The sequence below is a fragment of the Solea senegalensis genome, linkage group LG5 (assembly GCF_019176455.1).
Source record: "Solea senegalensis isolate Sse05_10M linkage group LG5, IFAPA_SoseM_1, whole genome shotgun sequence".
NCBI lineage: Eukaryota > Metazoa > Chordata > Actinopteri > Pleuronectiformes > Soleidae > Solea > Solea senegalensis.
This window is the reverse complement of record NC_058025.1, coordinates 21,459,766-21,485,567: the sequence shown is the minus strand read 5'-3', so window position 1 is coordinate 21,485,567 and position 25,802 is coordinate 21,459,766. Positions and strand designations below refer to the sequence as shown.

The 25,802-nt window shown below is 40.1% G+C and overlaps 3 protein-coding genes across 8 annotated transcripts in view; 1 reads left to right on the top strand and 2 right to left on the bottom strand.

The window, feature by feature from the left end:
* The window catches only part of kcnt1b (potassium sodium-activated channel subfamily T member 1b), a 51,190-nt gene extending 47,755 nt beyond the window's left edge, over positions 1 to 3,435 (top strand). For both annotated transcript variants that reach the window (XM_044025735.1, XM_044025734.1), the window contains 3 exons: positions 240 to 251; positions 1,002 to 1,086; positions 2,453 to 3,435. In XM_044025735.1, the coding sequence (XP_043881670.1) occupies positions 240 to 251; positions 1,002 to 1,086; positions 2,453 to 2,573 (218 nt within the window). In that variant the 3' untranslated portion in view covers positions 2,574 to 3,435. The remainder of the gene's footprint in view (positions 1 to 239; positions 252 to 1,001; positions 1,087 to 2,452) is intronic.
* A 3,093-nt stretch (positions 3,436 to 6,528) lies between these two features.
* LOC122770124 lies at positions 6,529 to 13,313 on the bottom strand. Of its 3 annotated transcripts, XM_044027116.1 has the most exons (9): positions 13,203 to 13,313; positions 13,038 to 13,130; positions 11,034 to 11,558; positions 10,768 to 10,953; positions 10,056 to 10,145; positions 9,918 to 9,980; positions 8,829 to 8,870; positions 8,675 to 8,734; positions 6,529 to 8,597 (listed from the first exon to the last, which is right to left on the bottom strand). In XM_044027116.1, exons 1-9 carry the CDS (start codon positions 13,234 to 13,236, stop codon positions 7,504 to 7,506), a joined length of 2,187 nt encoding a protein of 728 aa, XP_043883051.1. In that variant the 5' UTR covers positions 13,237 to 13,313; the 3' UTR covers positions 6,529 to 7,503. The 3 variants fall into 3 exon arrangements, with proteins under 3 accessions (XP_043883051.1, XP_043883052.1, XP_043883053.1); XM_044027117.1 differs by lacking the exon at positions 9,918 to 9,980 and having other exon boundaries at positions 10,026 to 10,145; XM_044027118.1 differs by lacking the exon at positions 9,918 to 9,980.
* Positions 13,314 to 14,504: 1,191 nt separating this feature from the next.
* camsap1b (calmodulin regulated spectrin-associated protein 1b) overlaps positions 14,505 to 25,802 on the bottom strand; it is a 30,371-nt gene continuing 19,073 nt past the window's right edge. For all 3 annotated transcript variants that reach the window (XM_044025759.1, XM_044025760.1, XM_044025761.1), the window contains 9 exons: positions 23,794 to 23,879; positions 23,599 to 23,683; positions 20,673 to 22,968; positions 20,358 to 20,494; positions 20,052 to 20,266; positions 19,196 to 19,298; positions 18,952 to 19,064; positions 18,598 to 18,716; positions 14,505 to 17,280 (listed from right to left, as the gene is read on the bottom strand). In XM_044025759.1, coding sequence (XP_043881694.1) covers positions 16,984 to 17,280; positions 18,598 to 18,716; positions 18,952 to 19,064; positions 19,196 to 19,298; positions 20,052 to 20,266; positions 20,358 to 20,494; positions 20,673 to 22,968; positions 23,599 to 23,683; positions 23,794 to 23,879 — 3,451 coding nt within the window. In that variant the 3' untranslated portion in view covers positions 14,505 to 16,983. The remainder of the gene's footprint in view (positions 17,281 to 18,597; positions 18,717 to 18,951; positions 19,065 to 19,195; positions 19,299 to 20,051; positions 20,267 to 20,357; positions 20,495 to 20,672; positions 22,969 to 23,598; positions 23,684 to 23,793; positions 23,880 to 25,802) is intronic.

Below are 25,802 nucleotides of genomic sequence, written 5' to 3'. Positions count from 1 at the left end.
CTGGCATGGCAGCCTGCCGCCTTCACAGCCTGTTGGTCCAGTGTGGAATGTGCAGGGCGATGAAGGAATGCGATGGATATCAGTCACGGTGCGTGGCCTCGGACGCTGTCTGCATGTTGGCCCCGTCCTGAAGTTACGCATGGAGTCCTTAAGCAGCATGGGCCTCCCCTCCTTCCACAAAGTCCCTGTCAGTAACAGTTAGCCCTTCTCTCTCTTGCACCCCGCCTGGCTTTATTAAGGGCCACTCCAAGGTGGGTTGTCATGGAGACACTCCCGTTCTCCTTCCCCTCCTCTGTCCATCACACAACACAAGTAGGAGCAGCTGCAAGAGAGCACTCAACAAACACACACACACACCCTACTCACTCAATAAAACTGAGTTTCTGCCTAACAATTAGGATTTTTATTTAAAAAGATAATATTAATACCTATATTTCTCAAGTTAAAAAGAATATTAGTCTAAAATATAGGAATAGAAATATAAGAATTCAATTATAGATCATTTTCTAATAAAAAATGGTAATGTATTACCATATTAAAACAAATATTTAATAAGTCATGACTATATACTGTTTACATATCGTTACATATCACACTTGAGATAAGTAATGCAAAGTCAATACAATAACATTCAAAGTTGAAATTATGATAGTTAAGAGGAAAGTCAAAATTGTGAGAGAAAAGGTCAAAATCATGAAATAAATGTCAAATTGAAATCAAATATAGTCAAAAATTGAGATGTAAATCATGAGATAGTCATAGTTAGGACAAAATAATGAAATGTCATATCAAAGAGAGAAAGCATGAAGCATTCATTTATAGTAAACAGCTATAATTAGTCTTTAAAAAGAGCTTTTCCACATCTATTAGTCAGATTTGGTAGCACTTGTTCTTACACTGCACATGGGTCTTCAGTGGAAGGTTGAAAAAGGTAAGACAGCTTGTCTCCTGACTGAGTCCTGACCCTGAACGTGTTTTCTGTCTTTCTTTCTTTTTAACAGACGAGATGAACGACCACCAGAACACTCTGTCCTACGTCCTCATCAATCCTCCTCCTGACACCATGCTGGAGCTCAATGACATTGTGTAAGACTCACAGCGAAACATGCCACTCTCTCACTTCCTGTCATGAATCCAGTCACCATGTCACCTGGACATTTCAAATGTAATGGAAAACAACGTCAGCCTGCAGTCACACAATAAACAGATGTTTGGATTCAATTTGACAAAATGACTTTAAGTTGAAATGAGTTTTCAGGCAATTTGAATCATACAGACCCCAAAAAATCTGCAATTTTGCAGATGGAGCTGTAACTGTAGCTGCTAAACTTAGATGACGGATGTCGCAAAGACAGATTTAGACATTTTCTGGGTTTGTTTTACACGCAATGTATTACTCACGCAAGTTAAAACAAGTGAAAACAGAACAGAAACAGGATTTAAGCTTGTATTTGTGGGTTTTTTTTTTGTTTAGCTTTGTGGATGATTTTACACATTTTACTGTGAACATGATATATATCATAAACTGTAAATATATATATTGTACTTTGCTATTACTGCATCTTTTCCATCTCATTACTCCATCTGACTCCCGGCGAAACAGAGCAGCACAAGTGTCATTACGAGTTTCCACCCGACACAGTTGTCATATTTTCACACCCACGTTGTGTAGTTGTGTAGGTGTTAAATGCACTTGCAGACATCAGTGCACCAGTGAGTGGTCAGTGCAGTTCCTCATCCTGTGTCTTATGCAGTTGAGTCAGAGGACCAGTAGACGGTCAAGGACCACGTACCCGTCCGTCAGTGAAGAGTCCGTGCTCTAATTGTTCATCATCCGTCTCCTCAGCAGAGAATCGGTCACTCTTCCAGTTTCCTGTACTTGTGAATGAATGATTCAGACACTAGAAACATCAACGTTGTGCTTTGTGCCTCACTTTTAGGCCTCGTGTATCTAGTAAAAGTAGAGTTGGACACTCTAATGCACTTGCACCACACACACTTTAGACCAGGGGTCTCAAACTCACGGCCTACAGGCCACAAGCGGGCCCCCAGTCAATGTCCTGCAGCCCTACCCTTATTTTAAAAGTACAATGAAAACTGGCCCAAACTGACCAACAGTGAACAACAATAATACATTAGGTTATATTTTAATCATATTTAATGTGTTTAGTGTATATTTAGTGTGTTTTGAGTTGAGTTTTTTGTTGAACTATATATCAAACACTTTAAGATATTAATTTCTAATCATTAAACAGTACATTTTTCTTGAACTGTTGGACTTTTTCATTCGACCAAAGTTCACTGGCCCGCAGGTCATTTTGAGTTTGAGGCCCCTGCTTTAGACCGTGCACTATGGATCATTTAAAACTGAAGTTTTAATCCAAAATGGTCAGGGTTCAGATTAAACCACGAGCTTCACACTTACTAATGATGTGGGATTTTACCTCTCCAGGTATATAATCCGGCCTGACCCGCTGGCACACATGCCAGAGGACACTCCGGTGGGTCAGGCATGTGGCACCAGGAACCTGCAGGACATTGGCATGGAGACACGAGACGAGACTCACCTCTGAAGTCCCTCCCCCTTTGTGCTCAACACTCTGACCCTTAACCGCTAAGCCACACCTGGGCCGACGGAGCTCGTCTGTCTCACGCAGACGCCGGCTTGTCTCGGGTCGTCGTCCATAGTGAATGTGCATTTTTGTGTCTCTCAGACCAGGAACAATGAACATTTTCAGATTTGCTTTGAGAGATGCGCCGTCCAACTGAGCTGCTAGAGAAGGATGCATGAAGAGTGCCTCGTCATTGACCGCCCCGCCCCCCGTCTGCCCTCCACACGCCCCCCGGTACAAGCACATGCCGCCCAAGCAAGACAACCTGATACAGAGAAGCAGGATCTGCACATGACTCTCTCTACACAACCAAAGGTCAGAGAATCGCTCACGTGAGGAAGTCCTTGGTCTTTTCTTTTCACGCACATACGTGATATGAAATCATCACTTCACTTAACATGCTTTGCTCAGGGGTGACGCTGCTGCTTCATCGTCTGTTTTCACCTTAATCTCGGGTCTCAGCTGCTCCCAGGGGTTAAAGGTCTTCACAACAAGTGGTCAGTTGGTAAAAAAAAAAAAGAAAAAAAACAACAGTTGGTGTAGCACCACAATTTTTGAGAAGCTGTGTTTTCTTTACATTAAACCCTATAATCCCTCCTCCACACGATCTTTAATTAATGACATTTTCTTTGTTTGTTTGTTTTTTAGATGTACAGTTTATTTATTATTTACAGCACATACAGTCATTCATTAATATTTCTTTGTGTCTTTGGAGGCAAATATGTGTTACTCTAGTGTTTACTGTTTATGAGTCTCTCATATCTGCTCTATGTGCCATTCTGTTTACTCTATTTTTTACGTATTTGTTCGATATTTAAGGAAAGAAAACAAAAAAGTACATTACCACTATGTGCCATTCTGAATCTATTGTGATGAAAAGTGTTTGTGTTTATTTCAGAGCCTGATCGACTCGTACACATACATACATGAGAAAAGCCAAAGTAAATGAACTGGGTCAACATTCGGTTCACTAATGTGTCAATCAGCCAGTTTTTAGCTATCGTTGATTCATTTAATGAGAATAAAAAAAAAATAGAAGAGCCGACAGTGATTATTACTGATAATCACTTTATTTTCTTAGTAAAAGTCAAGAAAAGGCCTCCTGCTGCTGCTGCTGCTGCTGCTGTCGTCCTAACATTTGAAAAGTGGCCACAACTCTTGTTACAAACCAATTCAAAGGAATCATTTTACAGCAGAGGTGTCAAACTGGTGGCCCGCGGGCCTCATGCAGCCCACTTAATGTCATGTTATAATGAAAACATGGCCCACGACCTCACCTTCTTTTAAACACAGCGCGTGGTGACTGAGGCTCAGCTGCCAGCGATAATTAATATATAATATAATATGTCCCTGTTTTTAATATTAACAGATTTATTTGCAGAATTAATATGTTTTATCAAAAAAACTCCATATCAAAACAAGCTCTTTTACTTTGAAATTCTGTAAAATATCATCATGAATATCTTAATTACGACACGACGGAAGAATATTAGGGCCACATGTAAAAAAAAAACCTGAGATTAAAGTCAGAATTCTGACTTTAATCTCAGAATTAATGCTGGGTTTTTTTCTTTCTTTCAATTATTAATACTCTTCCGTACGACACCATGATGAATAATGTTTTAATTTTTAGATCTTGCTACTGAACTACATGTTTCTGAGCTGAAATGTAAACGTTCCAAATTTCGAATTGTTTCACGTGTAACACTTTGCATTGGAAATAACATTTGAGGATTTAATTACTGATATTTATTCACTTTTGTGCAGAGAATTTGGAGCAACATTTGTTTATAATGAAAGTAATGTCACGCCATAATCTAAAATGATTGATGTTGTGTTTTACTCGACGTGTTGCTGTTTACCGTTTATGCCGCAGGTCATAAAAAGAACCTACTGTGTTTCCATAAATCACCGATAACTGCCACGTTTTGACAGAGCATTTGCATTTTAACTGGAGCAACTTTTGAAATGCGACACGTTTTTTTTTATTAAATACGTTTAGAAGGTGATAATCTCTTTGTTTCAGTCTCTTAACTGGAGGCTCTGATTCAGTTTACAAACACGAGTGGCGGAATCTTCATGCATCAGGCCAATTTTCAAAAATCAACATGCAGACATCTACCAGACGTATATTTAAAAAAAGAAATTAAATTTTTTTATGTTCTTTTTACTCATTAATATAGGTCAAAAACCCTTTGTTGATTTCATTAGAAGTTGGTTGTAAATAGTGAGTTGTTTTTTTTTAATCCAGTTTCATAACATTTAAGAAGTTGCCGTGGTCGTGGTAGCAGAACGGTTTTGCACAAATACTAGCAGGCATTTTAATCTTGTAATCTACAGTGTGGTCAGAGACGTTGACCTTCTGCATTTACCAAAAAAAAATGGATTTGAAACTTGAGCTGAGAATGAAGCGCTCGCCATTCCAGATTTTTTGTGTCACAACATAGTATTTTCATTTCCGGTTATTATAACGTATTGTTTCGCCACCGTTTGTTTTGTTGTAAATAGTAACTTTACATATTGATTGTTTTCTTTAGTGTGTGTGTGTGTGATGAAGTGAAAGAGGACTTGAAGTATTTTTGCACTAAGCTCTGCGAGGATGTCGAGAGCAGAGCAGCATGACCCTTTAATCTGAACCTGTACAACATCACAGCAGACTCCTGTGAAGCTAAGATGATTACACGCCGTGGATTATGTTGTTGTTTGTTTACCTTGCAAATGTGCCATTTTTTTTTTGTTGTTTGTCATTACGTCAAAGAAATATCCAAGGACAGTTGTGATGGTTCTGGGATTAGCATAAGATTATTTTATGTACAATGTGTGTATTGTTGCGACCTGTAACTGATCAAAATGTCCCCAGAGGAGTCAGTTTACAGAGAGACGAGGAGTGAAGGCATGAGCGATGGCGTTGGAGGACACAATCAGCATGCAGATCTGAACTTTTCTTTTTTTGTTTTATTTATTTTCTTTTTTAAGTGTGGATGCCCTCAGTGAAAACATGGAACAACAGATTAAGCCACTGCTTTGTGAATTATATGCTCTGGTTAAGTGACGTTCAGAGTGACGTAGCGTCAGTTTGTAAACCTCTCACTCCCTTGCACCAAGGACCATAGAGAACATCTGATTTGAAATCATGGCACACAGAAGTCACTGATTCAAGCAAGTTTAGTGACTTTGATGTTTGAAATCCTTAACTAAAATGATTCCATGTCCTCCAAAAGCTAAAAAGAAAATGCTGATTTTCTCTGTGGACTTTAGTGTTGGAGAGAAAACTGTTCACAAATGTCTGTTTCCAGTTGGAAAAGTCCGTCTGAGAAGAAGATAAAGCAGCAAACGTGTTCCTAAAACATTTTACAGGTTATTTATTCTGTCTGTTTTTTCATTGAGTGTGACCAGACTGCACCTGATGCTGGTTCACTCTCCACACTTTGAAAGAAAGAAAAAAAAAAAGAAAAGCCTGATCTATCACTTTAACGTCTTCCTGTGTCCTCACTTGTGATTAACACTAGATAATAATCACTCCAGACCTCTTTACTGTCCACACTCACACTAACACACGGGGCATGCAGACACTACACAGCATGTTTTGATAATACAAGCTTGCCAAGAATGAGACGTTTTCTACATCTCACTCGCTTAGAGAAACTCCATCGTCAAATCAACTGCTTGCAAGTTGGAGCCATTATTTGATACTGTGTATTTCTATGACTGGATTGTGCATGTTGTTTCAGTGTTGACCAAACGCCTCTGTACTATGTTTACCTCCACTTTATGATTTTAAGTCACTGTTGGGAAAAAAAAAAAAAGAGAGAAAAAAAAAGTGGTTGATCCATTTTGTACTATTTCTTATGAGAAGCAAGTGTCCTTCTCCACATTTAAAACATGAACAAATAAATGCTGCATGCAGCCAGATCGATGAATGAATGAAAACGTGTCTTTATTTAATCATATACTTTTATTTGATCAATTTGACAATTTCTGAAGCGACAAAGCGTAAAATAATAGCATAATAACCTATGAACAACAACATTTTCCCTTTGTTCTACATCTAAATATGTTTTTACAAAATGTATTATGATCAACCTGATTTTCTTGAGAAAAAGAAGTCCACTTTCAACAATATGATGCCTAAATTAACCATTTACAGGTAACTGGAGCTGAAAAATGTAGTATTTTTTTGTAATTTTCACAAATTTATCCTGGGGGCCGTATTGGACCCACTGGTGGGCCGGTTCTGGCCCGTGGGACATATGTTTGATACACCTGATCTATTGCTTATTAATGCTCCTTTATCTGGAATGTGGTCTCTTCTTCCTGGGTTACATTAAAATCATTTTACAGGTAAAATAATTTGTTTAAAGCTGCTGTCCATGAAATATTTGAGTTAAATTTGTGTCATTTGATTATATATTCTCCCCATAGTCTACATATATATATATATATATATATATATATATATATATACGGTAAATATGAACATCGTCTTTGAAAGGTGAAGCGCGGGGAGTAGGATGTCAGTAGCAGTTGGCCACTAGGGGGCGACTCCACTGGTTGCAAGCTCAGTCTGCTCAGTTGGAACGGAAGTCTAAGGGGAAAATGAGCTTAACTTGATTTATATAACATCAGTAAACACTTTCCTGAGGAGATAATGGCATCGTTTCCTCTCTTTTTCAATCGGACATGATGTAAATTGTGTAAATAAATGTTCACAGTTAACAGAAAAGAGACAATAAAGCACGGCACATTACAGTAAGTGGCATGAGTGTACACCAGTGTGACTGACAAGTGCTATTGTTGCCTGTTTTTTTTACATAATTACTTTATGCCAGTAAATCTAGAAGAAACTTTTCCACTTTATCAACACTTGTGGATCTGTTAATCTGACTGACTGTTAATCTGTGACGGTCTGAACCTCCGTCTTCCGCTGCTTGTTGGCATGGACGTGTCTCCACCTGTCCCGTGTCCAGCGTCCTCTGTTCTGCGCCACCTCGTGCAGCAGATCCATGAAGGCGTACTCGTTGCCGTCCAGCAGCGTGTCGTCATCGGGCGAGGCACCACCAGGGGGAGCCTTGGACGTTTCGGCGGCCTCTTCATTTCTTTGCTCTCTTCGGTCATGTCTGCTCTGGTGTGTTGAGTTTTCTGCAGGTTTGACGTCTCGGTTTGGTGTTTTCCGACGCGTCGACCGCGCCGCGGTCAGATCTTCTTGCTTCACAACCTCACAGTGAGATGCGGTCTTGTGATCTTGGTTTGAAAAATGGACGGAATCTTCCTTTTGATTTGTCTTCTCTTTCTCTGCCGTCTTGTCCTGATGCTCCACTCTCTTTACAGTTTCCTCCCCTTGACCTGGAAACTTCTCAGCTTCATTTCCCTCCTCCTCCTCCTTTATTTGACATTGTTGCTGCCACTGAGCTGCAGTCAGAGGCCATGTGGAGATCCTCCCTAATATTTTACCCATCTGTGACCTTTGACCCGAGCTATCAGTGGACTCCCTGCTGAGATTTTCCAGGTGCGGTGTGATCTGGTTGGTGCTCATGCTCAGATAGGGTACAGTGTCAGTGTCAACACAGTGGCTGTTTCCTTGTATCTTCATGTCGGCGTCAGTTTGCATCTCATTTGTCTCAGTGATGTTTGTGAAATGTTGCCCCCAAATTCCTTCACTCTCCACCCTGTGTCCATCTGCGTGCTCCTCCTGCTCCGTCTCGGTCTGTTCAGCCACTCGATCACTTCCAGACGCAGCGAAGGGAGACGTAAAGAGAACAGCATCGGCCGATTTAGCTCTGACTCCGGTGAGAGTCCTCCTCAGAAGCAGCTCTGGGTCCCTGCTGTCAGGCGGCTCCAGTGGAGACCGATCACGAGTGGTTCCGCTCTCTTGCTCGGATTTCTCGTTTGCTGGCTTTCCAGGCGTCACCGCCGCCGCGTTGATGTGTTTCCTCCTGTGCTGCACGAGCAGGAAACACACCACAAACAGCAGCACACACAGGATCACTGCACAGGAGCACAAGACATACACTTATTATCATTAACACAAAAGAATCTGCATAAAAAAAGAACCAAAAACCAACCTATGACAGCAATGAGTGCAGACAGTATGGTTTGCACAGCGTGTGACGTCTCACAACTCCCTAGAATGAACGACAGAAACATACATGCTTAAAGCTATGATTTACTACATTTAATATTTCTCAGTTTCATATTACAAAAACTGACGGATCTTACCGGACGCTCCGTTGTGTGACGGAGTTGAAGTCACACGTGTTGCTAAAGGGAACGACAGAGAACTTTCAAATGTAATATGTGTATGAAAATGCATTCAATTCTGCTGATATTTGCTTTAATCTTGATGCTTTCATGATCAGTCATTGGTCGTTTTTATCATGCTGTTGTGGCGCCATCTGCAGGTGAAATAGCATCATTTTCCAGTAAAAAATGTGTAGTTTAGCAGACTATAAGGCACTATGAAGGATCTATAAGAATGCAATGAATAGCTATGAGAAAATTAAGGTTTACTGCAGATTTGAAATAGTCCAAAGTAAAAGTAATTATTTATTTATTTTTTATCTCCACAGCTTCTTGGTTTGTAATGAACAGCTGATAAGACAATGAGACCTGACTGAAAGCTCCACTATTAACATTTAATGCTGCACATTTATCAGAATTCTAGTTCCAATGTCATGCTTTTCACAAATATTAGAAATAATATTATATATATAATAATATTTAAAAGAACAGAAACACACCATGTCAGAGAGGAAGTCATTATGAGAGGGAATATGTGTATTTTTATATATTAAACCCAAGTTTTTCAGTGTATATTTTTTTTGTAACCAGTTTGTAAAAGGAAAACAAGAAAGAGAATCTATTTTAAATAAAATGGGTGATGATTGAGTGCAGATGGAGTTCATAAATTATAATCTTTGGACTATTAGTTTTATGCTAAATGACCAGTTGGTGGTGCTTCAGTATTTTTGTTTTGTTGCAAAAGATTAATAAGTTTCATTTAATGCTTAAATTAAGTTTAAATGTTTATAAGAGTAAATAATATTTAGAGAATAAAAGGATTATGATTTACATTTTGGAATAGTTCACTGACCTGATGAGTGAGCAGACATTTAATTTTAATAAACATGAAACTCATTCCATATATATATATAGATATATATATATATACATATATATAAATATACATATATAGATTTTTTTATTTTTTTTATAATAATTAAATGATGCAGGAGTCCAGAGACAAACCTGTTATAATAACAATAATAATAACAAAAAAGTAAACAGAATGTGGAAGAGTGAAGGTACCGGTGTGTGTGGAGACTGTTGTGAGGAGATCAGTGGGTCTGAGGTGGACAGATGTTTCTGACGCTGCAGAGAACGACAGACAAAATCACTTAACGTGACCAACGTTACCAGTTTCAGCCTCGGAGAAGCTCGTGTTACCAGTGTGTGACGTTTGAACGGCTCCATCAGTGGGTGTGGTTTGGACAGAACGCTCCGTCGTTGGCTGTGATTGTGTTGTTTCGACTTTTTCTACGAGAACAACAAAAGATTCCAAAACCCGACTGTCAACATTCAGTATTTATAGATCTTTGAATTGTTCTGGGGGTTTCCTTGAAACCTTTGACTGTCTGGGAAATAGTCCTGTGATGATGATGATGATGACGATGATGATAAACACCACCTCTCATTTATAATGGAAACAAAAACCCATTTTAAATAATGATGAAAATTAAATTGTTTATCAAGTGAAAAATACTGTAGTAAATAGAGAAATGCAATGTATATTGTTAAAATTATTTTTTTACAAACATTATAGATCATATATTTTATGTGTGTTGATATTTTAATTAATTAACACACTGATGATCGATAAATAAATAATCACACATTATTTCTAAAATGAATTTCCAGACATGTAAAGCTGTTTATAACATTCTCACTCACCTGTGACATCATTTACTAGATAAAACCTTTTTATCCTCTTATAAAGTGTACCAGAAAACATCATTACATTCTTCTTACTAGCATTTAAACTAACACGCGGTAATATTTAGGAAATTGTAAGGAAGTTTTCCAGGAAACTGGCACATTTTACACAAATGTTTAAAGGTTTATGTAATAAACAAAAGCATAGAAGAAGAATGGGCTGTACCAGAGGCAGCAGGCGTGAGAGCACTCGTGGGTTTGACGTTGACGGACTGAGACACTGATGTTGATCCTGGTTCAGGTGACGTCTCACACGCCGTCGTCACGTTCCACACCGGTCGACCGTTCAGGGCCGAAGGCGTGACACAGGTCACCAGCGACTCTCTGTCCAGCTGAGATCGACTGTGGAGACCTGAGAACAGAAGCAGGTTCACGTTAGATTCCCTCAAACTCGCAGGTTTGGATGCAGCTCTGTCTCGTGTTTCCACAAACCTTTGATGAGGAGAACAGAGTCTTGAGCCGCACAGGAACAGTCCCAGGGATTTGCATCCAGTCTTATCTTGGTGGACCTGAGAGGCCCGAGGACCTGCGGCGAGAGCCGAGTCAACCTGTTCTCGGACAAGTCCAGCTCTGCGAGACTGCTCTGTGAGGCCAAACTGTGTGGACCTATGGTTCTGATCCGATTCTTACTCAGACTGAGCTTTGTGAGGCCGGTGAACCCGCCGAGCATGGACTCATTCACAGCCTCGATCTGGTTCTCTGAGAGGCTGAGCTCACTGAGGACAGCGGGCCGAGCGAACCAGTTTGAGTTAACCTGGGTCAAGGAGTTCCTCATTAAACTGACACTGGTCAGGTTCTGTAAAGAACCGAAGGCTCCTTCGTCGATTCCTGTGATATCAGCGCCGTCCAGCCTGAGCCGCGTCACAGAGGCCAGACCTTCACTGTGAAACAACGTGGAGTTGATGTTCCCAACGTCGTTCACGTACATCACCAGGGTCAAATAACCAGGGCTGAAATCTGCAAGAATGACAGTTAATGTGCAAATAAACCTGAGATTCTATTCACAATATAAACAAGGAAACTGTAAGAATTAGTGACATCCAATGGGTGAGACAGCAGATATTACATTACATGACTGTAGCCATGACACTTAAATACGACAATCATCCTCACCATCAATATCATCATCATACTCTGCAATTTCATACAATTTCCAGCCAAAGTTAGATTTTCATAACCGCACAGTACACAGACATGAGGATGAATACAAAAGTAAAAACTATTCTACTTTCTGTCATTTTCTAGCTCCTAAAATGTGAATATTTTCTACTTTCTGTCATTTTTCAGCTCCTAAAATGTGAATATTTTCTACTTTCTGTCATTTTTTAGCTCCTAAAATGGGAATATTTTCTACTTTCTGTAATTTTCAGCTCCTAAAATGTGAATATTTTCTACTTTCTGTCATTTTTCAGCTCCTAAAATGTGAATATTTTCTACTTTCTGTCATTTTTTAGCTCCTAAAATGGGAATATTTTCTACTTTCTGTAATTTTCAGCTCCTAAAATGGGAATATTTTCTACTTTCTGTCATTTTTCAGCTCTTAAAATGGGAACATTTTCTACTTCGTCATTTTTCAGCTCCTAATTTTCTACTTACTTTTTTTCTACATTTCCTCTAACTATTGTTTTTACTACCAAATAAAATCAGAAGAAGAGTTGGAAAAGGTCTGTATTTATATAGCACTTCCCTAGCCTTCATGAACTGCTTTACACAATACCAGTCACAAGTCTTGCTCAAAGACACATATAGACTAACACAGGCAGGAATTGAACCCACAACCTTCCCGTTGAAAGACAGCTCACCCTACCACTAAGCTACCATGGCTCACACATGACTCCTCCCTTCTTTTTAATACTTTTATTTCTAAAACTTAAGTACATTTTATATCAGATTATATCAAATTACTTTTGATACTTAAATACTGTAAATGTCATACACTTTTACTTAAGTAATATTATAAAGAGTGACTTCCACCAAAGTCATTTTTTGGTGATTTACTTTTTCTTTTAAAATTAAAAGTGTGTTCGCTGCCATCTAGTGGTAATGTTGTTTAGTGTGTGATGCAGTCACAATATACTGCTCTTTATGATGAACACACAAAAAGGAAAGCTTATTTTTTCCATCTAACTTAGTAAAATGCTTAACTAAAAATACAAAAGTCAACAAGTGAACCAAGTAAATGAAAATAAATTCATGAAATGGAAAATAAAGTTAGGTCTAAGCAACTTTATTTATTAGTGAGTTGCCAAATACTTTGAGTCTATCACTTATTTACATTTGTCTCGTGTTTAAAAAGGTAGAAAAAAAGAAAGAAATGTTCTTCAACTTTAAAACAGTCAGTCGTTGTTTTGTTGTCAAAAAACGAATCTCATCATAAAAGACTTTTCACCAGTGTCATCTCAGTGAACATGAATATTAAAGACTTTCAGTCCTCACATGAAGGAATGCTGTGGCAGATGAGTGATCGTTGTTCTGCGTCACAGGAACAACTGAGCTGCACGTGCACCAGCAACACGAGGACAGCGACCACTGTGGAGACACACCAGAAATCACCATTTCATCCTTTTCTACACACGGAGACATTTAAATGAATGCACAAACCTGACATCGTGGTGGTCAATCTCAGCAGGGACATCTGCGATCTGGACTCTTACAGCACCTGGAGGCACGGTTCTCACGAGTGTGAGGGTGTTGTGATCTCCTGATCCACCAGGTGTGGAGAAGAAACACAGTTGCTATGACAGACGAACGCTCGGCGTGGTGATGTGCGCTGGTGTGGAAGAGTTTTAAAAGCCGCTGTTCCAGTTGGTTGGTGGAGTGAGAGTCACCAGGGGAAACCAAAACTATTTCACTTATTTCACTTTATTCATTTAAGACATTTTCCAAGCTCACTTTGTCTGATATTTCTGTTTTATTTGTTTGATTCATTAGGGCCTGAGCACTGCTGGAATTATCGTTCTCTTCTAAAAGAAGCGTATTTTTGAGGCACTAAAAAAACTGGCACATAAATTATGTAAATTAAGAGAAATATAATATAAATATAATAGAGAAAACATTCAAAAAATGCCAATGTACATTTGTACAGGACACATCAAAGATGAAACATTATCATAAAGTCCTGCAGATTCAAAAGGGGCGTGGCCACGGCAACCATGGGAATTTGGGCGATTTTAGACCATTCGCCACGAAACAGGAAGTGCCCTAAAACTTTACTGTACATTGACCGATATGTGGCCAACTTCTCATGTGAGATAAGAGTCAAGGGCATAGCGCCACCTGCTGGCAGGGACGTTCCCTCAGGGTCAGGTAGGAGCCTAACGTTATGTTGAGAACCAAAAACTTGTGGTTATGTTTTTTACAACTAAAAGAGAAAGTTCTGAGAACATTGGCCAGAGATTTGTATGTACCAGATTGCTAGATTCATCTTTAGTTAACATTTAAGGTTATATCTAACTTTTAAAGGTTACTTCAAAGAGTATTTATGATTAAAAGTAGTACTACCTTTAATCATAAACCAGTTTTTGGGTATTTTCATCTACTTACTCAATTACAAGTAAGAGTTTTGTGTGGTAACAGCCCAGAATAACATTGGTGTGCGTCTGTTAAATCTGATAAATCTGTGCGTCCATTTCATGACCTCTTGAGGAAGGATGGGGCATGAGGTAAACAAGAACCCATACAATTTTGGATCAGTGGAAACTTACATCAGACATCAGCTCTCGCGGCATGGTTGCTATAGCAACAGCAAAAGAGCCATAAATTAGGGTGAAAGCAAACATTGCAGGAAAAGAATGTGGGGTGAACTCGTGAAAACGGTGTGGGGTCTAAAACCAGTAAATGGAAAGAAAACAGTGAATTTCACACAAATGTAAATGAAATAATAATCAAACCATGAGGAAAGAATTAAAATGAAAAATGTGACTTTTATTCACTTGAAAATTTATTCAGTTTCAGTGCTTCCATTTTAAAATAAATAGATGGCATGGGATCAAAGAGACAATCAACAAGGATGAAAAAATACACTAGTGTAACAAAAACGGTGACCAATGCCAATACAATCTTTTAGTGAACATAAAAACACACTCACATGGTACTAAAGACGTAGCACCTCCCTCAGCCACACCCACCAAAAACAACGCAGCAGGTGTGAAATCAAGTTTCCTGATGTTTTTAGAGACAGCAGTAGTATCACATCAGTGGAGGCCCTTTATGTCAGTATTTCATCCTAGTGTTTGGATTAGTGTTCACAATTTTACAGCAGTTATATTAAAGGGATAGTTTGGGATTCCAAAACAAAACAGATGTTAGCCACTTAACAAAAGGCTCACCTAACCCAGTCTACATCTGCTTTAGTATTCATTACCTCAAGAATATATTCAATCTCAAATCTCGACATCAAACAACCTTTTTTGACCAGAAAGTCAAGCTTTTGTGTTGCTTTTTAAATCTACTGAACAAATTGTGAATTGTGTTATTTTGTGACTTAAGGGTTTAGAAATCCTCCGTCAAAGAGAGACTTGATGATGGAGGCAGCAGAAGACCAGCAACGTGAACCTGCTGGCTAAAAACACAGCTTTGCACTTAAGGTGACATTGTTTGGTTTTCTTCATTTAAAGTGAGACTTTTCTAAAAGGCTGACATCTGTTTTTTCCTTCTTGTCCTCTGGTGTTGCCATGTTTGACCACACCTGGCTGCTTCTCACCACATGCAGCGCAGAGTGCGGTCACATGTGCGCAACACGACAACTATCTAGAATCCCCCCCCCCAAACATCGTGACTTTATAAATCCGGAACGATCCCTTCAATAAATAATTAAGGATTTATGCCCATTTAAAAGGTGAAATTCCCCCAACAAAGAGAAAGTAAAGTGCTTGTGCGACACTTGTGGTTGTTCTCCAGCCCAACAAAGGGTTGACAAAATAAAAGCACTTTGATTATGTTTAAATGACAGAGAGAGAAAAGATAGAGCCCACGTGGCAGTGTCTGTCAACACCTTGGAGGAATGTTCTTTAATGTCGGTACATATCTGAACCACAGTCCCGCCGCCAACACACACACACACACACACACACGGGGTAACAAATGGGTCATTCATTCCCAGCGGCTGTAGTGGCCCAAAAACACACTTCACAACAAGAGTGCGTGCGTGCGGGACAGACCGACACGTGCGGACGAGTGGAGGAGTTAGAGTTTGCATGAAAGAAGACTTCGACTGCAAGTGTTCATGAGTGCACCTTTATACAGGACAATTCAAGAGTGCCCAGTGGTGAGAGACAGAAAAACAACTAAGCCCTAAACATCAGAGAATTCCCGTTATGATGAAAACACATCACATCAGCTCAAACTCTAAACAGCGTTAATGTTTTAAGAAAAATGTTAAAATCTAAAATAAAACCAGAAAAAGCATGATTTCTGTACCAAAGCCCATGATTCTCACACCCTTGTGACAAGGGGGTGTTCAAATAAAAAATGACCATCACTGACTGGTTTCTTTTTGCTATACACATATCCAGAGCTACACGATCAGCGTATAGTTTAAAAAGCGGTTGAATAAATAGACGATAGTACCACGATGCGTTAAAAGGCGCGACGAGCTCCCCGCCACAAAAACAAGAAGACAGTTCAGAGCAGCAGGGTATGATTTTTTGGGGGGAGTGAGGCAAAAAAAGGCAATGCCAGATACGACAGGAAGAGATAATTGTTGTTGGGACAACAGAGCAGTCCAACAAAGCTCATACAGATGTCATGCCTTTCAGATATTCCAAAAGAAATGACAGGAAATCCCCCTAATGCCCCTCCTTTTGTCCAAATCGGACCAAAGGAGAGGAGCTTCCAAAGTCCTGGAGAGAGGAAAGGATTTTAGTGTTACTGCAGCTGCGCTCTCCATCATGACAGTGCTGAACTAATAAATACTTTATGTAAAAATTATACATCCACCACTTATGAATCAGAGAGAAAGAAATCAAAATGCCACATGCTCGAGTTGTGGTTGTTGTAGAAAATAGAGCCAGACCAGACAAAATCTGAACAGACCGCACTGAGATCACAGAGAGAAGAAGCACATTCAGTCCACATTCCCCTTTTTGTTGCAAGCACCAGACCCTCAGACCACCTGTGACAGACGGACACTCACAGTCAGACAGACTCTCTCTCTCACACACACATACACACACACACAGACAGACACACCTCTTCCCTTCTTTGTTGTCCGTTTTCACCTACACATCACCACATGTTCGCAGACGTGGCCTCTCCTGAGTAGGTTTTCCAGAGCGAGCGTGGCGGTAAACGTGGCGATGAGCATCGAAGCAGTTAATGTGGGACACAAGCAAGATGAGTAAACGATGATTTGTCTGACAGAGGGTTTACCAGTTCCTTCCTGCTATTTTACACTCTTCTTTGGCACAGTGCCTCTCTTGGGCTGCCACAGGTGGTTGTGGATGGTCAGAGCATCCACGCTCACCGACACAGTCTTGGCAGGTATAACAGTAAACTGCTTTCGGTCCGAGCTGTACTTGTACAGCTTGTCAATCATCTTCTTGCTGATGCTCTTGGGTCCGGTGCCCGTCAGCTTCTGGATCTCCTCGGTGTCGGGGAAGTACGAGTAGAGGGCTCTGAACTGACAGCCGCCATCACGAAAGAGGATCATCAGGTGGTTGGACTCGCACTTCTCCAACTCCTGGTTAGCAAAGAAGCAGAAGACGGTTGTCAATCACATGGACGCACTTAAATAGCAGCAAGTTAAATGCTGAAGCTTTGGCTCCCACATGAAACAGGGAAATCCACAGAGGGGTGAAAAAGAGAGACATAACATTCTTCTGAGAATGTTGGATACATGCAACACTTTTGTCGACAAGCACTCAGCTGAGCTTCACTGGGATGGTTTCTGACCACTTACGAGGAAATTATGTCAGCTGTTTGGGTGGCTAATCTCAGATAATCTTTCAGGTGAAGACACCTGACGTGGTGTCCTGGGCTGCTGTGAGTACACGTGGTCTGTGGTTATAAGGCTCGTTGTTCTGCCAATTTCTGAGACAATTAAAGGTGACTTATGGTGGCGAAATGAACATTCAGTTCACAGGCAACAGCTCTGGTAAACATTCCTGTGGCTAACATGCCAAACACACACTCCCTCAAAAACTTGCGTCAACTTGGTCTGTGCGTTTCACTGGCTGTTGTGCAGCTGCTGCTGCGGGTTTGCCTTTGATAAAGCCATAATATACGTTTAACGTTTAGCTGTGCATCTGTCGATCATGCAAATATTTCACAATCAAAGCTCTGTTTAAAGATGTATGTATTCAAGGAAGTGACAGTAAAGTGAATTTACTTTGAAACAGAAAGAATTGGATTTGAAACTGGAATGAAAGATTATTTTCTCTTCTTATATTGCTTGTAACAGTAAAAATAAACAAAAGGTTTAATCCCATCAGGGTGGATTACTTGGTACACTTGCTGTGTCATGTGAACAAAAACAAAATGATTTAAGATTCAGCGATGCACATCCAGTGTGGATCCAGTTCACTAGTGTGATTGGCTGAGTGTCGTGACGTGTTCATTTACAGCTCATAATTGTTCTGCATTTCCTGGACGTCTGGTGCATTAAAGGCAGGAAAAGCTGCTCCAGTTGAAAAACAAACACTCCATCAAAACGTGGCATTTACTAACAAGCCTAGATTATGGGTCACTAAATGGCAAAGTCATTAGTGATTTATGGAAATGGTCCGGATAGAACAGTGTGTTGGTCAGGGTCCAAATCGGAGTGTCATTTAGTGACTCCGAATCTAGGCTTTGTATACTGAAAACAATTCTTCTGCTTGGATAAATAGTTACGAAGAGTCAGTTCATCAATAAGTGTGATTTGATTGTGTAAAAGATTTACAGATCTCTGTGTCCAGTCCACAAAAAAACAACACAAATAAATCAAAATATTTGCATAATATCAGTTTAAATGAATATGTAAACAAAACAACTCCTTTGTTTACTGAAGACGACCTACCTCTAGGATCTGGTTCTTCTGCGGCTCGTTGACCTTGCCAGCCAGGCAGCAGTGTGAGATTGCATTGTGGATGATTGGCTTGTTTGACTTGGCGCTGGGCTCCTTAAAGAGTTTGGGACCTAAAGGGGGAAAACCAGTTAGACAACACAAATGCTGTGTACAACAAACGAGAGAGTAAATAATCATCTGCTCTCTTAATGAAAGGAACACATCACACAACAGGCACCGTGGCAGATAACAGCAATTTAATTATTGTTTCCTTAAACATTTGACAGTGATTGCGAAGCCTAGTCTTTGAATACATAGCTGCTGTCAAAGTAACATCTGAGAATAGCTGTGATTCTGCCCACTGACCTGTATATTCTGCCATGGATGTGATGGAAGATGCAGTGGAGCCGTTGTCCCAGTCCCTCTCAGCGGTTCGACTGTTGGTACGACTGCCAGGAAATGACTCCACAGAATCACAGCTGGAAGACATCACGAAAACATGACTTTTGTAACAGATATTGGTATAAACACTAGTCTCAAGAATAAAAAAGTGTACAAAATATTCTTTAAATACAAGCGCACAAAAAAAAGAAAAAAAAACACAGTTTACCGCTGGGAGCTAGCTCCTCCAGAGTTGACGCTGTCGGCCTCGTTGGTTGCGGCGGAGGCCAGAGATAGACTGGAGCCTGATTGGGCAGTGCTCAAGTTTTCAGCTGTCAAATATACAACAAGTGTTTGTGTCAATAAACACATTATGAGTGTGCTGGTTTGTAAGCGTGTTGACAACCAAGTAAAATGCAACTTCGTGCATTGAAGTTGTACTGTACATCCTGTGTGTCAAACTAAATATAATCATATGACCTAGAAAACTGCAAAAGAAGACCTGTCAAGATCCAGGGCTAAAACTCTACATAATCTAATCTACCAACATGGAAGATTAAAAATGGGGTCTATACACATTGTGAAGTTCATCTCCAGATCAATTTAGTAGCAGAAAACACCACAAAGAATACCCTAGACTACTTAATTTGTTACAGGTTTTTTTAACTAAATAAAGAAAAAACGTCAACATCCTTATCTCTATCTTGTTCATATTTATTGGCTACTAATGTGGTGGTCTGTAAACCTGGAAGAGCTCGCAATAGCAAACTAGATATGCAAATAACACATCTGACTCATCAGGTGCTGCCCCCCAAAAAACTAGAATTGATTGTCTTGGTCATTGTGACTTTGCAAGATGCACGCAGGTAGGCAGGTTGGTTAGAGGTACTGTACATCAGTTAATCATTCAATGTGGTCTGAATTAAATGTTTGGCTGTAATTTACGACATTATGACATAATATTGTGAGGGCTATCAGGGTGGCCTCGTCAGAGGATTCATAAATAAATTGCAGACCCTAGCTTCAAAGTATAAACTAACAAGGAGTACTGGGTTAACGTCAAACTGGTCATGTAAGAATCTTACGTGTTGAAGAGCACTTGGAGAAATTGTCACTGGAGGATTCTTCTCTGAACACAGTCTTTGGTCTGTGTTTCTGTTTGGGTTTTGGGGTTTTAGGCTTCACCAGTCCCTGCTCCTCTAACATCTCCTGCTGCTTCCGCCGCAGATACTCCTGCTTTATTAACTCCCGACGTGTCTTCTCTTCCTCTTTGCGAAGGCGCTCCTCCTCAGCCTTCCGTCTGAAGTAGACGTCAAACACCAGTTTATTAGCATCTAGTTTTGTTGAATAGTCTTTCTAATCCAAATATTAAAGTATGTAAAATTGGTTACCTAGCTTCATCTCGTTTCAGCTCAGATTCGGCTTCCAGTTGATGTTTACGAAGACGAGCCTCCTCAGCCTTCTTCTGCTGTTTCAGCAAGAATGCTGCTCTTTTCTTAGCAAGCTCATCCTCAGCCTTCTGCTCATCCTATAACATGGGAATCAATCAAATGTAAACCAATTCATCTTTTATGAAGCTACAAATAAATACATATATAAAATAATAAGTCAGCGAATAATCAAAACTTCAAAGATGATTATACACTTGATGATAGATATGGAAGATGATATGGATTATATATTTTCATGTACAGTAAAGGCATTACCTTGAAGAAGAAGCCCAGAACTGACTTCTGCTCCCCATCACCTGCTTCTGTTGTTGCGTCCGCAGCAACCTCATCATCGGTAGCTTTCAGCTCAGACAGATCAACCTCAATCAGGTGGGTTTTGCTGCGCTGCACCTCCTCTGATGAGATGTTCTCTAAACTGAGCTCTAAAGAATTGAGCTCAGGCTCTCTCATGGTGCTGGACATGCATTTGTTGAAGGACACTTCTGGGACAACCACTGCTGTCAGGTCCACTCGAGTTGGCAAACGCATATTTGCCTCGTCATGAAGGCGGAAGGTGGGGCTCCGAATGTGGCTGGAGCCGTGCATATCGACTGCGTCTCTTGTGGTGAGGTTTCTGGGGCTGTCAGGCTGCTCGGTCCTGGGGGACCTGCCCCCGGCTAAATGCCTTGGATGTGGTGCTGACTCTGATCCACTGTGGGTGGGGGTGAGGGTCCTGGATGTGTGCCTGCCTTGTTCCTTGGCTATTTTCAACTCTGATGGTTTTGATCTGGAGCTCCGGCCTGAGCTCAGCTTGGGGGGCTTCCTGGTAGGGGCAGTGTTAGTGCCAGAGAGGTGCTCCACATAATGAAAACTTGCACTGGACTTCGAGTCACATTTTTTTTCACCAGTGGGAGGAGGTGGAGTTGCAGCAGGGGGGGACTGTACATTCTGTTTCATCAACATCTCTTGCTGCACCGACAGCTGCATCATCTGCTGCTGGATGCTACTGATGGCGTCGTTCAGTAGGTCAATGGAGCGGCTACACTCGTTCAGGTCCAACTCTTCTTCTAAATAGAAGCTTCCACTGTTTACTTTCTTGTCGGCTTCTAAGGCACCAGGCAAGGTGGTTGCTGCCACCTCTTTCCCCCCCCTCAAGGCATCAACACATACATCATCTTTACTTTTTGGTCCCTTTTCTCCATTGATCTCATCTTTAGGAATATCAGCTTTAAGTGGGTTGGGTAACGTTTCACTCCTGCCTCCACCTTTCTTTACAATGTGCAGGAAAGCTGCCTTTCCAAGCTTCTGCCTCTGCCTTGCTGAGAGCACCTCCATCTTCTTCTTTTGGTGCTCAATGGCCCGCCGCTTCTCCTCCAACTGCATACGCAGCTGGACCAGTTCGGAAGCCAGAACAGTACCACCACTAACATCACCTGCACGGATGCTTCCACCCAACGGTGAGGAGGGGCTCTGATCTCTTTTCATCCTCCAAGAGGATGCCAGCGGCCCACTGCTCTCTGATCCATCTGGGGTGGTCCTTTGGGAGCTAGAGGCACTGGAGCGTAGGTCATGGTTGCTGCCAAAGCGCTGCTGCTGGTATTTGCGCTCTGCAAACGAGGTCATGCGCACACTGCCGCTTGCCATGCTGCTGGCCTGGGAGTGAGTGCTGAGACAAGGGCTGGAGCGACCACTGCCACCATTTATGTCTTTGTCCTCATGCTCTTTCACATTCATATCCTCTTGGAGTTTGGCTGATTCTTCTTCTTCATCCTCCTCATTGAGGTCTTTCCTAGGCCAACTAGGGTCTTTAGTGGTAACTGCTTCATCCAAATCCTCTTCATCCTCATCCAGGTCTTCCAGCTCAGCATCTACACCATGACCAGACTTTGGTTCTTCAGCATCTGAATGCAGGTAGAAGCCACCTGCTGGGTCTCTGGACAGGAGGTCCGTACCGTCTGTGGATGCGAGCCTGAAACCTGTCTGACCTTGTGTAGGTTCCTCTGACGAGTCCGTCTCCTCACCTGGAGGGGAAAATGTTTGGTTTAAGTTGATGGGCGTTTTCCTACGAACGACTGATGTAGATCCATCTCCTCGTCGTAATGAGCCCCGTCCTGACGATAGGGGCCCCTCACCACACTCTTCCTCCTTGTTTAGGCATACAGACTTTTCTTTTGCTGTTTTGAGCACGGCAGGCATCAGTGGTTCTAGGTAAAAGCAATCTGTTGCAGGTTTGGACTCAGTGGAAGGTTTAGGTCCCACAGTGGCAGTTGCTGGCATCCCATCAACCTGTTTTTGTATGGTGGTACAATCAGTCCTTGCAACAGCCAACAGAGTTTCCTCCTCATCTTCAATGTTGACATTACTCAATAGGCTGTGTCCGTTGACTTTACGCACTACACCCTGTGAAAGCTGGTGGACAGAAGTCTGGTGTTTGGGTGTGATGTTGGTTATGTTGGATGCCAGACTGTCCTTACTTATGGACCGAGCCAGACTAATATTGTCACCAGAGGCGATGTCTGCATCACTGTCTGTGGCTGCATGCAACATGAAGGGGCTCAGTGTGGACAGCGGTCTACAGAGACAGAGACATTTTTGTCAGTATAATTTAAAGATTCCAAAAAAACAACAAGCTTCTTCCAGCATAAGGCAAGTTAAATTCAAGATATAAACAAAAATGGGGAAAAAAAAACATTAGTTGGGGATAGGGACAATTTTGAACAAAAAAGAAAGAATTTTAATGTACAGAATTTAAATATCTGCTTAATGTTTTGTTGGTTCCAATACCCTGATCTGCATGATGTTACGGCAAGAGGCATTGGGAAAATTATTTAAAATTAAATTTGTAAATAGAAAATTATATATACACAAACACACAGATACATATCCACACACACACACATTTAATTACATTAATTATGTTAGATAACAAATCATAAATTCTTACTTCCCATGTTTTCCCAAGACTTCTGAAAGAACGATTTGAAATATTCGAATACCAAATAAGGCCTTGTTTTTAGATGAATTAATTCAATGCCTTTTTAAAGATCCATGGAAACTCTGTTTTGCACACCTGATAGTTATAGATATTAGTGCATTGGAAAAAATATTAATAATTAAAAAAATAAAGAAAAAGAAATTGAACTTATTTATAAGCACCTTTCTTCTAGATTTAAATATGTATGTGTGCTACTATACTCCGTACCTCTGCCTCTTGTCAGGCCATGCAGCGACAGAGGCTCTTGGTTGTCCATCCATTTGGGTCAACGAGTTTGAACGGAATCGCAAACCTAACCAGAAACAAATGATTGATCAGGAGGTATGAAATAAGTTGAATAAGAATCTGTGTCTCACATGATGGATCAGAAGATGTACTGCTTTGCTTTTTGGAGGTAGTTACCTGGAGTGTCTTCTCCTTGCTGCATCTGCTGCCTCTGTCGTAGGGGTAGAAGTGGGTGCGAAGGACTGAAGGTTGGCCCCCCTTTACTAAAACGAAAAAGAAAAGCAGTCAGTAAAAAGTAATTTGTAACACTACTGTAATTTATGTAGAATGAAATACAGTCATCAGAATAATGCAAGCAAAGCAGAGCCATGTAAATCATTTGTTAGATCAGGGCAGTATGAAGGTCACACCCAAACAAAGGACTGCAGCTTCTGCCAATCAAATGCAGTTCACAAACCCAAATAAGAACAGACACTGTAACATCAAACAGAGAAACTCTCAACTAGAGGCGGGTGTTATATATTATTATTATTATATATTATAATAATATTACATATTATTTGAGGTAGTATCGATGAAACTCGATGCAAGTAAACTCCGCACATTCACTCAATGCGTGCAGCAGAAGTCCTCCTTGCAGGAGCACTGAGCACTGAGCACTGAGCAGCAGAATCCAGTGTCCAATTACCACTAGTAGACTCGCGAGTACTTTCCCTGCCACTCAGGGCAGCTGCGCAGAGGAAACATGGAGATGCCAGATCTCAAGAAAAGCCTGGTAAACCTGCCAGGCACACTAAACACCTCGCTGTGCCGTATAATATAAACACCTGCATACAAAGACACAGCTTTGGTCTTTGTATGCACTGCTCTGATGGTTATAATGTAAATAAAGAGAGCCACACACTCTCGATATTATTTCTATCAAATAATATCAGAAATGAAGCTGCTTGCACTGATAAACAGCTACTGGATGTAACATGATTACATCTGAGCAGTGACAATGGTGGGGGTGGCAGCAGCATGTGCTCACGGGGGTGGGGGTTTGAATTACTTGAACAAATAACAGGTCATTATAAATTAGTTCAAACTGAATTTTTGGAAAAAACTGTCCTAATAAGTCTATACTGTATAGTAATAGTATTCTTTTCTATTTGACTGTGGATTTGTTTATAATAATAACGTTTGTTTAAAGTCTTTCTATATTTTTTATATTTATAAAAAAATATTTTAAATTTTATATATTTATTATAAGATAAGATGGAGCACACTGCATATTTTCCTTTTGTGTGATTTCTGCTAATTATCAATATTGTCAAAAATATAGAGATCGTATTTGCCAATACCGCCCACCCCTAATCTCAATCTTTAAAAAGAGATAACATTCAATAAACCTTTTTTAACCCCAAAAATGCAAAGTAAATTAGGGCTGCAACTAGGGCTAGGTAATATGGGAAAAAAATGTTATATGCTTTTTTTAATATAAATTGTTTCCTGTGTATATATACACACACACACACACATATATATATATATACATATACGTATATATATATATATATATATATATATATATATATATATATATATATATATATATATGTATATATATATATATATATATATATATATATATATATATATATATATATGTATATATATATATATGTATGTATACACACACACACACACACATATATATAAATATATATATATATACACATACATATATATATATATATATATACACACATATATATATATGGTTATATATATATGGTTATATCACGATATAACCATATATATATATACACATATATATATGGTTATATCACGATATAACTCACACTCACATTGATATTTCTGTCAAGTTTCTCTTTTACTCTTTAGTTTAAAGGGTTATTACGTTCTGCAAATGAATTTAGACGAACAAAACAGGTGTATATTAACTAAAATCTTAACACTTTACAGGTTCAAAGCTTCAAGTTTTATGTGAGAACAAAATACATTCTTTGATCAGTTCTAAATATCAGGAACTACCTTCATATGCTGTGACTTTGACAAACAAACCCAGCAAAAAACAAACTAGAACAAACACAAATGCGACTTGACCAATCCGATATGAAAGGTATGACACTTCGCAGCTCTTTTTTTAATTCTCAGCAGTCTGTATAAGGCAGAGGAAATAC

Bases quoted from the DNA above. Each gene is read 5' to 3' on its own strand.
- LOC122770124 (XM_044027116.1), bottom strand. From the start codon at position 13,236: ATGTCCCTGCTGAGATTGACCACCACGATGTCAG. The intron at 11,559-13,037 runs GTGAGGACTGAA...TCATTCTTGCAG, and splicing joins CTGCCACAGCATTCCTTCAT to ATTTCAGCCCTGGTTATTTG. The intron at 8,598-8,674 runs GTTGGTTTTTGG...GCTCCTGTGCAG, and splicing joins TGCACTCATTGCTGTCATAG to TGATCCTGTGTGTGCTGCTG.